The 17,608-nt window shown below is 41.5% G+C and overlaps 1 protein-coding gene across 2 annotated transcripts; it reads right to left on the reverse strand.

Moving 5' to 3' along the window:
- Positions 1–1,678: 1,678 nt before the first annotated feature.
- On the reverse strand, positions 1,679–16,710 carry WDCP (WD repeat and coiled coil containing). 2 transcript variants are annotated; one of them, XM_061154903.1, is made up of 5 exons: positions 16,608–16,710; positions 9,706–11,509; positions 6,048–6,165; positions 4,308–4,366; positions 3,330–3,463 (listed from the first exon to the last, which is right to left on the reverse strand). In XM_061154903.1, the coding sequence occupies exons 2-4, from the start codon at positions 11,488–11,490 to the stop codon at positions 4,353–4,355; spliced, it is 1,917 nt and encodes a 638-aa protein (XP_061010886.1). In that variant the 5' UTR covers positions 11,491–11,509; positions 16,608–16,710; the 3' UTR covers positions 3,330–3,463; positions 4,308–4,352. The 2 variants fall into 2 exon arrangements, with proteins under 2 accessions (XP_061010885.1, XP_061010886.1); XM_061154902.1 differs by lacking the exon at positions 4,308–4,366 and having other exon boundaries at positions 1,679–3,463.
- Between the last annotated feature and the right edge of the window lie 898 nt (positions 16,711–17,608).

Below are 17,608 nucleotides of genomic sequence, written 5' to 3' on the forward strand. Positions count from 1 at the left end.
CATTTGATGTTACCTCTATTTCCCGGGAGTGCGGTCTCCCAGGAAACCGAGTAGGAGAGCTGCACAGTATAAGAACGGCAGCAGCGGCCACCGCTGGGGGCCAAGGGTTGGATCTCGGAGATGGGAGGCGATCATGGGCTGACCAACGGGTAGAATTCCATTTCTTCTTCATGACAGCCCTATGAAGCAGGTATTATCTCACTTTCAGGTGAGAAAATAGACTAGTGAATTAAGCAACTAGCCTAAGAGCGGTTAGAAATGGAAGAAATGATTTTGTACCCAGAATTGGAGGTCAAATGCCCACCTCAGTGTCCTCCAGGCAGTTAAAACATCACATGTCCTTCTCCCCACACTTGTTCTGCCTCCTGCATTTTAGGTAAATTTATGTCAGCATCTATCCAGTCACCAAAACCCCTAACTTGGTCTTTCCTTAGTCTCTTTTCTCTCCCATTTACTCCACCAACCCATTCCCCATATATACCAAGTATGTATTAAGTGAGGGAAAAGTGTTGCAACATGTGAGCTCTACCATTATCAAATGGTAGAAGTTGGGACTTCCTTGGTTGTCCAGTGGCTGGGAGTCTGCCTGCCAATGCAGGGACATGGGTTCGATCCCTGATCCAGGAGGATCCCACATGCCCCGAGGCAATTAAGCCTGTGCCCTGCAACTACTGAGCCTGTGTGCCTAGAACTTCTGCCCCACAACAGGAGAAGCCACTGCAATGTGAAGCTTTCACCCGAGAACTAGAGTAGCCCCCGCTCAGCACAAATAGAAAACCCCTGCACATAGCAGTGAAGACCCAGTGCAACCAAAAATAAATAAATAAAAAGAGGGAAGTTCCTGGTGGTCCAGTGGTTAGGACTTGGTGCTTTCATTACAGTGGCCTGGGTTTAATCCCTGGTCTGGGAATTAAGATCCCCCAAGCCACATGGTGCAGCCAAAAACATAAAATATAGAAAAGAAGAAATGATAATTTACAAGAATCAAGAGATGAGCACCTGGGGTGGAGTTACTTCTATGGAGAAGGATCCAGGAGGGATACATTGGGAGCTTGAAAGGTTCCTAGTAATGTTCTGGTTCTTAAATTAGGGACAGGTGGTTCACTTTATTATTATGCCTTCCTATACTTCACATCTATTGCACCTATTAACTAATACCATATAAAATTTTTTAAATTTGGGCACAAAGTGAGATTTGTAAGTTTCTATGTAAAATATTCTCAATATAACATGAACAATAATTTATTTAGCTCTTCTCTGTTTCCTTCTCTCCCCAAACCAACAAATACTGAATTAGCTTTTATTTATTCCAATGATTATATACAGTAGAGACCAAGGAAATATGTTTCGTTTGAGAGCTGTCATGGGATCAGATTTGTTGGAAAGAAATAATTTATATCCTGGACTGTCCACCAGAAGAAATACGAAGACAACACATGTAAAAATCAAGAACATTCCTCTATACCAGAAACAATCACAAAGTAAATATTAAAATATTCACACACATACACCACAGAAAAAACCATTTACAAAAGGATTCTCCTGGTGGTCCAGTGGTTGGCACTCTTTCCTTCCAATGCAGAGGGCCTAAGTTCAATCCTTGGTCTGGGAAATTCTGCATGCCACCCGATGCACACAGATATAAATAAACTTAAAAAACAAAAACATTCACAAAAGCTACAACAACCATTAGTGATTTTATTGAAGACTCATTCACAGGATTCTGACTAGCAAAATGATTGTAACATACAATCTGGGGCACCTACACAGATTTTGCTATCAGGTCCCCCAGACCCCATCTTGAGGCTTCACAGTTGAGTGGTTTCACCCCACCAGACACTTCCTTCGAAAATGGAGCCAGGCCTCAGGCTAACCTCAGCCACTGCACTCCAGCAACTGATTCCAGACAGCTGGCCTCCATTCCCATTACCCCAGCAGCTCCTCTAATGCATTTCAACCGCAAAGTGGCTCTCGTCTCTTCCCTATCCCTGCTCCATCTTCATAAACTAGCAGACAGGAGTCCTCAAGGGTACAAGATCTTTCCAGATGACTTTAAAAGAAAAGAGGAAGAAGCATTTGTGCTCCTATGCATCTGAGCTCCTACAGCTGAAACAACGTACCTGCAAATGTGTTCTGACTAGTCACTTATCAATCCGTTCATTACACTGCAGTGTCAGAAGTTTATGACTCTGTGAAAAGTGGCGAGCCTATCTGAAGCTGGGATCAGGGCTCTTTCCACTAGGCTAAGCTAGTGCTTTAATCCATAATTATAAGAAACTATCTCAGATTCTGTGTAACCTTCAACTTTCTGAAATACTTTCTCTCATAGATTCTATGCTGGCCTATAAGACTTGAACAGGGAGAAGAGAAAAATAGACAAATTAAGGTGGCAATTTAAACTAAGGGAGTTGATTACTCGGAGAAAAATAGGGCATTTTTATGACCCCCAAAATAGGAGATGAGTAACCTCTCAGGGAGAAAACCCTGAGTGACAACAGCACAAAATCCTGCCGCAGGCCTCACCTGTGCTTGGCGCTGTGCTAGTAACATCAGGACACGCTTCAGCGGGGCCCAAAGGAAGTCAAAGCACTTTAAGTATCATTTGAAATTTGCCCAGGGCCAGATTTCAGGAGTTCCTGGACATTTTTGTCAGCCAGAATTTTCTAGGGAAGTGAGAGGGTTCAGTTTTTAAATCCAACATCAGAGCTACTTCCTGTTCGAGGTAGTCCTGGGACCAGAAATGAATCGATTTTTTGTTTTCCTTTGAGCTCTGTGCATTCCTGCTTGTTTAGGGTAAAAAGAGACGCTGGAGCAGATGTTCTCCAGCACTCCTCACACTCAACTTGAAGCCAAGATCTATTACAATCCTGAGGTACCGTTTAAGTGCTTCTAAGAGCTTTAATGCCGTTTTGGGCAAGGGACAGAAAGCCTCAGAGAAACCATAAAACACAATCCATATGGCACCATAATATTGTTTTGTGCCGGGAATTCTGCCCTTAGACAAAACCACACAGTCATGAATACATAAATAACTGCTTTCTGAGCCATCTAACAAAGACTGGGCTCTGCTGCAGAGCAGGGAACAGCAACCTGGGGGGAGGAGTGGCAGGAGCCAGCCATGGCAAGCGCTTCACCTCCCAGCGGCCCTGCAGATCCCAGCTGGGGAGTGTCCACCTTGGAAAACAGCTCTTGTTAGTAATGGCCTCATCTGCAAGGCTGTGCAGCAAATACTCTGCTGATAAGTATCGGACTACACTGCCAGTATGGTCAGAAGAGCCGGTGGTATCTCCGCTTTGGGGAATCCATCACTGAAGACTCCAAGAGAAGGACTGCTATCAACGCTCTGAGACAGAGTTTCGGAAGTCATCTGACCTGCCATCTCTTATGATTATTTCCTGTGTGGCTGTGAAAGTTAAGGGGACGAAGCCTTCACTGTCCGCACAGAGAAGGATCCAGTGGAAGTCTGCAAAGTAAAATAAACACACAGGCAATTCTAAAATAAACACACAGGCAATTTAGGATATCCTGTCTTACTCAATAAAGAAAAATATCACAAATACAACTTTTTTGAGGGAAAGAATGTAGTAGTTGATAATCCTGAACCTGACCATCACAAGACTTTACAGAGATGGAGGGGCCGGGTGAAACTTAGGGTCAGGTTACATGGCAGGAATGGGATATTGATGACAGGTGACAGGTATAGCTGCTGCTGCTGCTGCTAAGTTGCTCCAGTCATGCCCAACTCTGTGCAACCCCATGGATGGCAGCCCACCAGGCTCCCCTGTCCCTGGGATTCTCCAGGCAGGAACACGGGAGTGGGTTGCCATTTCCTTCTCCAATGCATGAAAGTGAAGAGTGAGGTCGCTCAGTCATGTCTGACTCTTAGCGACCCCATGGACTGCAGCCTACCAGGCTCCTCCGTCCACGGGAGTTTCAAGGCAAGAGTACTGGAGTGGGTTGCCATTGCCTTCTCCAGACAGGTATAGCTAAGGGACATGTATTAATGCCCGGGCTAGGCATTAAAGGGTCAGTGTCATGCATTTGAGCTTGTGTGTGCATGTGTGCATGCTGGTGTTAGGGGTTGTGTATGCTGTTCCTACCTTTTGTAATGCCATCTAGTAGTTTCTCCAAAAACCATGCGAAGCTGGCAACAGCAACTCTATGGAGGAAACTTCTATATTTTTGAGATCCATACCAGCCTCTAGACACCCAAGGAGGTTGAGCTGACTAGCGCCAGGCTCGAAGTGCCCAGATAATCCTAAATAGTTTGTTCTGGGGTAACCTAGGACCAATGATGTAACACATACCTGGACTTTCTCTGGTTCTTTTGAGTCCACTGTGACCCTGTAATTTCACTTCTGAAAATCTATACTTTCCAAAAATGTATAAAATACAGAAAGGTTTTTATTAGTGTTATTGGTGATAATGAAAAATTGGAAACCACTTAAATGTCAAAGAAAACAAGGCAAACTAAAATATGGTATTAAGAGAGTAAATACTGCTCATCAGAAGGAAAAATTTTTTCTATCTATATGAGACGATGGTTGTTCACTAACTTACTATGATAATCATTTCATGATGCATTTAAGTCAAATTGTTATGTTGTACACTTTATAGTGCTGCATGTCAACTGTATCTCAATAAAACTGAAAGTAAAAAAAAATATGGTACATCCAAGATAGAATATTAACCCAATAAAAATTACAGTTATGAAGTTGTATCATAAATGCATGTGTCAAAATAGAAAAATGCTGATGCTACAATGTTTAATAGGGAAAAAAAAATGAAATGAAATTTTAAAAAAAAATTTATGTTCAGTGTGTGGCTGTCCTGAAGCCTTAGGCATAAGAAAACCACCATGTTCCCCATCGGATGGAACACAGGCATGAGCCAGTCCTGAGCCATCTAGGAGCATCCTTCATGTGCACACGTTTGCTGCATGTTAAAATGACAGCTCCTAAACAGACACAGAGAATAGACTTATGGACAAGGCGAGAGGGGAGGAGAGGGTGAAATGTATGGAAAGAGTAACATGGAAACTTTACATTACCATACGTAAAATAGATAGCCAACAGGAATTTGCATTATGGCTCAGGAAACTCAAACAGGGGCTTTGTATCAATCTAGAGGGGTGGGATGGGGAGAGAGATGGGGGGGAGGTTCAAAAGGGAGGGGACATATGGATATCTATGGCTGATTCATGTTGAGGTTTGACAGAAAACAACAAAGTTCTGTAAAGCAATTATCCTTCAATAAAAAAATAAATTTAAAAAAAAAAAAAGACAATGCCTTTAAGTAATATTCTATGGGAGTTCCCTGGTGGCCCAGTGGTTAGGATTCCAGGCTGTCGCTGCTGTGGCCTAGGTTCAATCCCTGGTTGGGGAACTGAAACCACACAAGCTGCAAGGCATGGCCCAAAAAAGAAAGAAAACAATAAGGTCCTACTGTATAGCACAGAGAACTATATTCAATGTTCTGTGATAAACCACAATGGGAAAGAATATTTTGAAAAAAAGAATGTAGGAACTTCCCTAGCCATCCAGTGGCTAAGACCTCCACTGCAGAAGGCAAGGGTTCAATCCCTAGTGGGGGAACTAAGATCTCATATGCCATGTGGTGTGGCCCCAAAATTAATAAAACAAACAAATGAAAGAATGTTTGTGTGCGCACAGAGCCCCCTCCCCCCGCCACACACACATGAAAGAAATATTCTGCAATGCTATTTATGTTTTAATGCAACTGGTACATATGAGGTTTTCTGTCATTTCCTTGCAGTTGTTACATATTGCTTTGTAACTCTATTTAGTTTTTTCATGTGTGCACTCAGGGTTTTTCAACTAGGTTGTAAGTTCCTTAAGGACACAACCCATATTTTCTGTGTGTTTCGGCACCTATAACAGGCCTAGGTATACAATAACAATTAATAATACTTTTTGACTGTCTACTGAATCACTGAGTGGTTGGTACACTTCATTTTCATCACCACTGACAGTCACAAAATCGAGGGAGGAGATGTCGGGTAGAGTTGCCTTCTGAATTTTACCTACCATGCAGCATTTCAACAAGAGAGAGGCCGAAAGTCTGCTGGACTGTGCTGAGTCTTAGCTTGCCATTGCAGAGAAGCATCATTCTTTTTTCAACAACAGGACCTAAAAAATGAGATTTCTTCAAAAATAAAGATAAAAATTGTTAAACTGATTGCAGAAGCAATGGGGTTAATATTTCCTAAGAACAGAATGTACAGTTTAAAAAAGTCTTATCTATTACCACTATCAACTTCAGTGTTAAATAAGGAGCTTTTTGCTGCATTATTTTGCACAACTAAAGAATCAGATAGACACAATCCCAAATTTCCTTTTGCTCTGTTCATCCCCAAGGTTATGTCTTTATCTTTAGGAATTGGTTTTTCTAGGATGAGACTAATAGCAGCATAGGATGATGGATGGCAGCCTGAGAAAGATACAATCAGATGGTGAGGAAAAACTGCTCGGCTGTTTAGAAACAGGCATACCTCAGAGATGTTTCAGGTTTTGGTTCCAGGCCACTGGAAAAAAGTGAGTGTCACAGTAAAGTGAGCTACATGAAATGTTTTGGTTTCCTAGTGCAGATTCTGGGCTTCTCAGCTGGTACAGTGGTGAAGAATCTTCCTGCCAATGGAGGACACATGGGTTCGATCCCTGGCTTGGGAAGATCCTCTGGAGGAAGAAATGGCAACCCACTCCAGTATTCTTGCCTGGAGAATCCAATGAACAGGGGAGCCTAGGGTGCTACAGTCCATGGAGTCACAAAGAGTCACACACAACTTAGCCATGTAGGATGCAGAGTACATATTCTGTAGTCAAGTGTGCAACTGCATATGTCTAATAATGTACATCAGTTCAGTTCAGGCGCTCAGTCACGTCTGACTTTTTGTGAACCCATGAACTGCAGCACACCAGGCCTCCCTGTCCAATCCCAACTCTCAGAGTTTACCCAAACCCATGTCCATCGAGTCGATGATACTATCCAACCATCTCATCCTCAATCATCCCCTTCTCCTCCTGCCCTCAATCTTTCCCAACATCAGAGTCTTTTCCAATGAGTCAGCTCTTCGCATCAGTGGCCTAAGTATTGGAGTTTCAGCTTCAACATCAGTCCTTCCAATGAACACCCAGGACTGATCTCCTTTAGGATGGACTGGTTGTATCTCCTTGCAGTCCAAGGGACTCTCAAGAGTCTTCTCCAATACCACAGTTCAAAAGCATCAATTCTTTGGTGCTCAGCTTTCTTTATAGTCCAACTCTCACATCCATGCATGACCACTGGAAAAATCATAGCCCTGACTAGACGAAACTTTGCTGGCAAAGTAATGTCTCTGCTTTTTAATATGCTGCCTAGGTTGGTAATAACTTTCCTTCCAAGGAGTAAGCGTCTTTTAATTTCATGGCTGCAATCACCATCTGCAGTGATTTTGGAGCACAGAAAAATAAAGTCAGCCACTGTTTCCCCATCTATTTCCCATGAAGTGATGGGACCAGATGCCATGATCTTAGTTTTCTGAATGTGGAGCTTTAAGCCAACTTCTTCACTCTCCTCTTTCACTTTCACCAAGAGGCCCTTTAGTTCTTCACTTTCTACCATAAGGGGGTGTCATCTGCATATCTGAGATTATTGATATTTCTCCCGGCAATCTTGATTCCAGCTTGTGCTTCTTCCAGCCCAGCGTTTCTCATGATGTACTCTGCATATAAGTTAAATAAGCAGGGTGACAACATACAGCCTTGATGTACTCCTTTTCCTATTTGGAACCAGTCTGTTGTTCCATGTCCAGTTCTAACTGTTGCTTCCTGACCTGCATACAGGTTTCTCAAGAGGCAGGTCAGGTGGTCTGGTATGCCCATCTCTTTCAGAATTTTCCACAGTTTGTTGTGATCCACACAGTCAAAGGCTTTGGCATAGTCAATAAAGCAGAAATAGATGTTTTTCTGGAACGCTTGCTTTTTCGATGATCCATCGGATGTTCATACCTTAATTTTAAAATGCTTTATTGCTTACAAAATGCTAACTATCAACTGACAACAGATATATCTATACATCTTTAAACAAAGATATATAAGTCCACAGTAATCAAATCAGTGTGGTATTGTTAAAGTTTTAGACAAAGACCAGTATTACAGTAGCTGCAGTAAGAAGTAACCAGAATTAGATCTCAGGATATGTAAGTTTATATATGAAAAATTTGGTAGATAAGTTCAGTGGAATAAAGATGGATTTTTAGTAATGTTGGCAGCACAACTACTTATCTTTCAGAAAATTTTAATCAATGATTAAAAACATAAATGTAAAAACTAATGTACATAAAATAATGCAAGAAAACCTAGATTACTACATAACCATAAATTTCTTTAGAAAAACCTCTTGTAAACTGGTAATGCAATTGACCAAAAAACATGAAGATATACTCAAATTCATTAACAGTAACGAACTACCAGGGGCTTCCCAGGTGGTGCAGTGGTAAAGAACCTGCCTGCCAATACAGGGGATGCAAGAGACAGGGTTTGATCCCTGGGTTGGGAAGATCCTCTAGAGTAGGAAATGGGAACCCACTCCAGTATTCTCACCTGCAGAATCCCATGGACAGAGGAACCTGGCAGGCTATAGTCCATGGGGCCACAAAGAGTCATCCACGATTAAGCGTTCATCATAGCCAACAGTAAGGGAAAAACAATTAATAAAAGTGAAATACTACTTCACATTAATCAGATTGGTGAGGATGTAAGGAAAAGGATAGTCCCATATGTTGCTGATGGGCATGTGATGATTCATTGAAAGGCAATCTGGCAACTCTATTAAAAGTAGAAGCATATACATATTATATATATACACACACACACACACACACACACACACACACACACACACTCTTCAAATCTGCACTTCCACTTCTGGGAACCAAGCCAACAGAAATAAAAGTATGAATATAAATAGATATGTATGAGAATACTATTGCAGCACTATTTGGAGTGGCTAAGAACTGAAAACAAAGTGAATGTCCATCAACAAGGGAAGAACTGAATAAACAGAACACTCTCAGCATGAAGTAAAGAACACACCATATGACCCCATGTTTGTAAAACAATGAGAAAATCACCACCCCAACATCTACATACCTATGAATTAAGCAAAGATCTGTGTAAGATTATATGAGTACGAAGGAAAAATATGCAAGGATCCACATTAAGCTGCTAGCTAAAAGTGGATTACAGGGAGGAGAAGCAGGGCCAAGTTCAATGGGAAAGTATTCATGATAAAATGGATATTATGTGAGCCCGTTTAAATAATACTTTATGTTTGCATATACAGGTATACATAGATATATTAAAACATTTTAATGACTATAACCTTTCTTATAAATGGAAGAGAGCTTGTAACTGCATATAAGAAAAGGCCTTCTCAATGAAACAGCATGATTTAAGAATTTGTTTTCTAAACAGATTGCCAGAATGAGTGTAAGAATTCATGTTTTCATACCATGCGCATGATAAAGTCATGGTGTATATTGCTATGTGGGCCTATCCAACCAACCTGAAAAGGTATAACAACGTGCCTGAACATAACATGCCCAGCTCAGTGAAGTTCAATTAGAATCCCACTGCCTCAACAATAAATTTCTCTTGCAGCATATAGGGCTATAGGAGCCAGTGGTAGCTCCCCCAGAGAAGTTACCTGGCAAGTGATGTGAACATAAGGCAGATCCTGAGAGAGTGGGTACACTGGAGAGGATTTCTTTCCATTGTGCAGAAAGTCACTGAGTTCAGAAAGACATCGCTGCACTTCACTCAGGTTCCTAGATACAATTTCCAGTTCCTTAGATAGCTGGTACATTTCCTCTTCCCGTTCTAAGTTAGGAGGTTCTGTGGTACTGGTGTGGGCTGGTATACCGCTGGGTCTGGGAAGAGTTACTGACGAGTTAACAGGCCTGGCATCTAGAGTTTCTAGGACTGTGGAGCCATCACAGATGCTGGATGCAGGACTTTCCATTTCTTTAATAAGGGTTCTTCCAGGCCTTCCACTTTGACTGCTGCTATTAGCTGTGAACAAGAGCCCTCCGCTTTGGTGAAAAAAATCTGGTGAAAGATCTTCAATTAGCTTTTTTATATTTGTTTTATTTAACAGAGTACTGAAAGAAGAGTTATCATTCTGGTTTTCACTCAGTGTCACTGCAAAGTCTTCTTTCAGCATTACCTCTCTCACAATCAAACGAATCATATACTGATCAGATTTTGAAGAAGGAAGAAATGCCGAGTCAGTGGACTTTTGTCTTCCCACCAAAATTAATAGTAATTTATCTGTCAAGAAACATATGCCTTTTGGTCTTTCATTACTCTCTAACTGAATCTGCTGGATGTTTGGCATTAATAACGGAATGACAGAATAGATAAAAATTACATTAGATGTATTGGAAGCCACTGCGACTGCTTGTGCTTTAAGATTAAATGCTATTAGGTCAGGAACCAGAATGCCTGGAATGATGACTTTTCTGTTGCAGGTAACCTCCTTCTCAAAGGTCAAGAGGACCAAATGTGAAGAATCCAGGCCACTTCCTGTCAAGTAGTCTTTTTTCCTTAGACAAGTAAGAGAACTACCCTCAGATTTAGATCTGTTGAAGTGGATATGAGTTAGATCCAGAGGCTCAGAAAAGGATGACGACACTGGTGTTTCAGAATTTGTTTCAGAGGAAACTGGATCAGTAACTGGTAAAGCATGCAGACAAGTGTCTTCACCACTAGGGGGAATGTCAAAAGTTCCACAAGCATTTAACCCACAAATCTTATCCAGCGGAAGCTCAGTGGCTATAACGACCTGTGAGTCCACAGTGGCTCCAATTGAGCGCACGTAGCTGTCCACATCAAACATGGGACAGAGGGAGCACCTATGAAGGGTCTTCTGAGCATTGTCCCAAATGTAAGAATGCAGGCTGTTGCCTGCTGCCACCACCAGCCTCTGGCCATCCTGGGTCCAACATGCACAGTGAATGAGGCCTTGGGTGCTGACGTCCACTTTGACTTGGGAACTGTCACGGTGGATGTTGTAGAACACGGAGACATCCCAAGCAGTCAACACAGCCAGGATGGCACTTTCTGGGTGCCACACACAGCCCTGGGGAAGGACAGGGTATGACTGTCTGGTCTCACAGGGCTGAGATATCAGCCACTTGCTTGTCTCTGCAGGGCCAGGACACAGCTGCCACACGATGACATACTTCCTGTGCTGGACAGCGAGCAGAGTGGGTATGTCAGTGGCACCAGGCGGGGCCCAGGACACCCCATACACGTGTTCAAACTGTCCAAGGACTGTTGAGTCCCCCAATTTGGCCTCTCCACCGTGAAGCTGTAAATTGGTCAGGACTACCTGAGTCCCATCAGTCCAAGCAAGGCCGTGAATTGGGTGTACTGCTTGATATAATGCATTCAGTCCAGTCCTGAGAAGTTTTCCTTGTCCCAACTCCATCCTTCCTGATAAAGTTTCTCTGAAATAATTAAGAAGGAAAGTTACACCATGAAAATATAACCTGACAAATCCAGACAACTGGTTTAGCCTTTCTGTGAAATGTGAGACACGTCAAAACAGAGGATATCAGGATGACTCGACTCTTACTGAATATGCAAAAAGACAATATCCTATAAACACACCCAGCTACTATAGGAATTTGCTGGCCAAATTAGAAGGAAAGGAAGAGAATAAACATGTCCAGAATGTGCCATATGTGGTGCTAAGTCACCTGGAATTCAATACAATCCACGTAATAGTCCAGTGAAGGCAGCACTATTATTCTTGTGTGAGACACAACAGAGCTGAAGCTCTAAAAGGTTACGAAACTTGCCTTTCATATCTGATAACAAAACACCTTCCAGACAAATTAAAGACCCAAATACAAAAAAAAATGTAAAAAACATAAGAGATTTAAAAGAAAAGACTTTTCACAGTACCATAAAAATACTCCAGCAGGTATATGTATAAGGATTTACTATAGCATCTTTTATAAAAGAAAAATCTAAATGTACAGCGATATGGAAATACATTAAAAAATAAGGAAGCTCCATGAATAATGATACAGAAAAATCCTCCCCAAAAGCAGTGTAATTCACAATATAACACATCTAGTAAGCTCCTATTTATGAAAAGAAATCCACCTCTCTATGTCTATATACATGTATTTGTATATATCTACATAAAGATGCAGAAAAAGATCAGAAATAACACATACCAAACTGTTCACAGTACATACTGAGAAGGAGTGAGATGGGAAAAGAGAGAAGGTGGAACCCTCTTTATTTCTGTATTTTTTGAAACATTGTTTTTTAATAAGCATACAAATAGTCCTTTTCTAATTGAAAAATGAAACTAAACATTCAAATGCAAAAAAATAATTTATGAAAAGTTCTTGTAAGCCAGTTAAAAAGACAAAATTTTAAGTGGCTGAAGAATATCAACAGGCAATTTGACATTATAAAATAATTATGATGATGAATAAACACATTCTAAGTGATGTTTAATCCTTAGAATGTTTAATCAAAGAATTGTCTAAACATGCAGTGTCCATTTCTTCACCACTCATTCTCTTCTTAACCCACTCCAAACTGATTCCATTCTCACCTCTTCTGAAACAACTCCCACCCTCCCACCAGTGCTACTCACATCACTGAATCGGGTATTTTTCAACCCTGCCTGGTTTACTTACTATCAAAGACAGAACTTTGAAAAGCTCTCTTCAGACTCTAAATCCAAAGAAATATATTCTCCACCAAACTAGTAGATATGATTTTCATTTGTCTGCATTTTTTTCTCATACCTTTTTGCTAGCTTTGTCCCTACTCTTAGAATCTTTTACCAAGACAGGAAGGTCTGTTTTACTTCTACACATGATGTCAGATTAAGCGGTTCTGCAGTAGCTTGCTAAATGGAGAAATATATCCTCTGTCATTACTAATGAAGAAGGCTGCCATCTCAAACCCATTGGTCTTGTGTAAGATAATATATATACTTCCCTAATATCTACTTATGCACTTTTAAAAGACTTTTATTGATAAATAATGCATGATACATTTTCCTGGGCAGAGAAAATTCCTAATAGGCCAATTATATATCAAAAGCAATTTATATGGTATGTTTTAGGCCACTCAAGTTAGTCTAATGTCATTGAGGGCGTGTATGGCCAGGGTTAGCCCAGGGTAAGAGTTTGTGGTTAAGGGAAAAACAAACTTGATAATAAAGTCACTGAAATTTTTTAGAAGAATTAATTTTAATATTTTTATCTTTAGTAACAAGAAGAAATTTGGTAAAAAATTTAAAGTTACCATATGATCCTGCAATCCCCCCCCACCCCACACCTGGGCATACAGCCAGAGAAAGCTATAATTCAAAAAGATACAAGCAATACAATGTTCACTGCAGCACTAATTATATATACATACATATATATAAAACTGAGTCACTGTGCTGCATACCTGAAACTAACATGATATTGTAAATAAATCACACTTCAATAAAATTAAAGTAAAAAATAAAAATGAAGGAAATTTGGCCTATATTCCTCAAACACCTAATAATAATTAGTCCAGGTTCTGACCACCTCCTGCTTTTCAATAGAGGAGGATAAGGAGAAATTCTCTTCACCCCAGTCTCTTCTTTTCCACAGAGCCTGGACTCTTTGAGTGTTGGGCAGAATTATCTTGAGATGTCCGGCTTGGACTATAGATGTCCTACGGACTGTAGCCCACCAGGATCCTCTGTCCATGGGATTTTCCAGGCAAGAGTACTGGTGTGGGTTGCCATTTCCTCCTCTAGGGGATCTTCCCAACCCAAGGACCAAACCCATATCTCCTGAGTCTCCTGCATTGCAAGTGGATTCTTTACCTCTGAGCCACCAAGGAAACCTGAGAAAAGTCACAGCATCTGGTAATTCTGCCTTTTTGCTCAAATATCTTTGATGAGTCTCCACAGTCTATACATATAAAGGTTCTTCCAAAATGTTTTAGCAAAGCATCAAAGGCCTTATATTTTCTGATACTGCTACACCTTTCTAACCTTATCTCTCTGATCATAAACGGCCTGCTGAAGAATTTGGAATTTAGAGAAACCAGTACACATTCATGCAACATTGTGCAGAACGGACCTGAGAAACTAAGAAGTTGACAAGTTTAATAAGGGTCCATGGGCAGAAACGATTGCAACACTGCAAAGCACTTCACCTCCAATTAAAAATTAATCAATTAATTAATTTTAAAAACGGGGGACATAGATAATTTGAATGTCAGGATGAGAAAGTGAGCCAAGCTTATAGCTACGAGATACTTTTAAGGCAACTGAAATAGATTATCAAGTGGAATGAGTGCTAAGGAAGAAAGGAGAATTAAGGACAACATACAAATTTTCAGCTTGGGAAACTGATGAACCATTAATCAGAGCTACAGAAGGCAGAACATGCTTCAGAGGTAAGAACAATGTAGTGTGCAACAAGTTTAATGTGGGCTTCCCCGGTGGCTTAGCAGTAAAGAATCTGCCTGTAATGCCAGAGACACAGGAGTTGCGGGTTCAATCCGTGGGCTGGGGGGAATCCCCTGGAGGAGGAAATGGCAACCTACCCAGTATTCTTGCTGGGAAAATCCCATGGACAGAGGAACCTGGCAGGATACAGTCCATGGGGTCGCAAAGAGTCGGACACAACTAAAGCAACTGAGCACACACACACATGCTTTATTTAAGATGTTTATAGGGTAGCATTGCACATTAGGCAGTCAGAAGTAGGGATGTGGGGGTCACTGTTACAGAGCTAGTAGTAAAAAGATCAGAGAACCAAGAGGACAAAGGCGAAAGACCTTCAGGTGTACCTCAATTATTCTGTATCTTTTAAAATATTTGCCTGAAGCTAACGGTATGTACACCTGTTAATTTCTCCACCCTCAGATGATGATGTTTCCCAAATCAGGAATCCTGGTTGCTCTACGAAGCAAAAAGCTGAATGTATTCATTTAGGAGAGAGATGGCCAGAACCAGGATCTGGTGTCCAGTCTATAGACATTTAATTCTTCTGTTTCTATTCTTCTTTAAAGACAACTCATGGAACTTCCTTGGTAGTCCAGGGGCTAAGATTTTGCACTCCCAATGCAGGGGACTCAAGTTTAGTCCCTGGTCAAGGAGCTAGATCCCACGAGCTGCAACTAAGATGCAGCACAGCCAAAAAACCCCAAAAAACTAAGACAACTCATAGTGACAGTCAAGGGGCTCAGGTGAATTGGAGCACTTCCAGTAAGTTTAAAGTTACCTACTCCCCAACTTGTTTTTCCAAATTTACTGTGTTTTCATTTTAAAATAATTCCAAGTTCTTTACACTTATTGTTTTAAATTAATAGATAATAAAGGTCAAAAGGACCTAGAAATTGTCATATTGAGTGAAATAAGTCAGAGAAAGATAAATTCCCATATGACATTGCTTACATGTAAAATCTTTAAAAATGGTACGAATGAACTTATTTACAAAACAGAAATAGAGTCACAGATGTAGAAAACAAATTTGTGGTTACCAGGGAGGAAAGAGGGGGTAAATGGGGAGACTGGGATTGACATACACACTACTATATATAAAATAGATAACTAATAAGGACCTACTGTATAGTGTGAGCCTTCCCTGGTGGCTGATGGTAAAGAATCTGCCTGCCATGCAGAAGACTCGAGTTCAATCCCTGGATGGGGAAGATTTCCTGGAGAAGGAAATGTCAACCCATTCCATTATTCTTGCCTGGGAGGCTACAGTCCATGGGGCCGCAAAAGAGTCCTCAATATGTCGAAACTAAACAACTGTCTAGCACAGGGAAGTATTCTCAACACTCTGTAATCACTTTATTGAGAAAAGAACCTTAAAAAGGGTGGATATATGTGTATGTATAACTGATGCACTTGCTGCACAGCAGAAACTAACACATTTTAAATCGACTATACTCCGATAAATTTTTTTAAAGGTCAAAAGGTAAATTCACACACACACACACACACACACTCAAATTCAACAAAAGAAAATTATGACTGCAACCCTCCAGACATTTTTCTATGCAGTTGATGTTAAACTTTTTCACTCATACTGCACCATTTCATATCACGATTTTTTCGCTTCACATTATATTAAGATCTACCCATCTTATTTAAAAGTTTTATAAATTACTTTTAGAAGCCACTTCATTACCACTTTTCCTCACTGTTGAGAAAGTGCCATAATTTTTCCTCACTAGTGAGATACCTGTTATAGCCAACTTTATCTTTTTACAAATACCGCTGGGATAAAGGTGTTTATGAATAAAGCATGTTCATTTTGAATGGCTTCCTTAGGATATATTCCCAGAAGCGTCACTCGTGAGTCACAAGTAATATAATCTCTGGTTTAAACCCACCCCCTGCTCTTCCTCATTCACCAGCCCTCTCACGTGGCCCCCCACCATTCTAGCCATCTTCTCCGCAACCTGTAACCCTTCCTCTAATCCGCGTCTGCCAAAGTGCACATCTCTCCACTTCCGTCCCCGCCCACCTGGCCTCCCCTACATCGGCCAGGCCGGAAAGCAGTAGAGACAAAATACCTTTGGTCTCACTGGCCCACGGAAAATCAGTTTCCCCGCGGCCTCCGGAGCTCACAGACCTCCGATCCGAAGTCCCAAGCAGATTCCGGAAGCATCGGTTCCCAGAGCCCGGAAGGTGAGCCGGGCTGTACAAGCTCGGCAATTCCCCCCCTGCCTATTGGCTATTGCTTGTGTCCCGTTATGGGACGGCCCTTCTCATTGGCCAATAAGCTCGAGCTTTGCCGCACAGACCTCTGGGAGTTGTATTCCGCCTGAAACGCCATCGACGGTAACACTGCTATTGATATCGTTCCTCCCTTGAGAGGTTTAGCGCTTTCCCCCGCATCGTTTCTGTCCTCGTAGTCTAAGAAGGAGTCCGGGAGCCCTAGAGTCAACACGGTTTCTTAAGCTTTTCAGGGAAGCAGCGGGGAGGGGGAGGTAGAGAAGGAATTGAAGACCTCTTCAAAATCTCCTCAGAAAAATGTTCTCCATACACAAAATAGGGTGTATGTAACTGACTTCGCTCCATGGACCTGCCCTAATTACAAACCGCTATTCTACACTTACCCCAAAGGTGCCTACCCATAGCTACAATTCACTAGGCTTAAAGCCAGCTATAACCCTGCCAGATTCTGGGCCACGCCTTGGGGCAGCTCAGATGGGGAATTTCAGATCCTGACCCTCACAATAGTTGATCATGTTTGTTGAAAACACAGCCAGCCCTCCTTCTGATAATCTGAAGTCCGTGCCTTGACCATCTGGTAGAGAGGGGAGTGAGGAAGTGGAGGAGTGTCACCTCTAGGGCTCGCTCTTCTTTGCTCAGGGTTTTCTTCCCATGCCTGTCTTCCTGCTCCACTTGTCAGAACCATACCTTCGTATCAATTTTTGCAACAATGCATGAAGAGAGAGAAAAAATGGAAAGTTCCATTCATTTTTCAAATGCTTACCTCCTCCAAAAAATACCTTTCTAGAGTCCTGGGTCTCCTTTGGAAGGAGGTGAAGGGTCTGGTAGAAATCATTCA

Source organism: Dama dama, chromosome 11 (assembly GCF_033118175.1).
Source record: "Dama dama isolate Ldn47 chromosome 11, ASM3311817v1, whole genome shotgun sequence".
NCBI classification, from domain to species: Eukaryota; Metazoa; Chordata; class Mammalia; order Artiodactyla; family Cervidae; genus Dama; species Dama dama.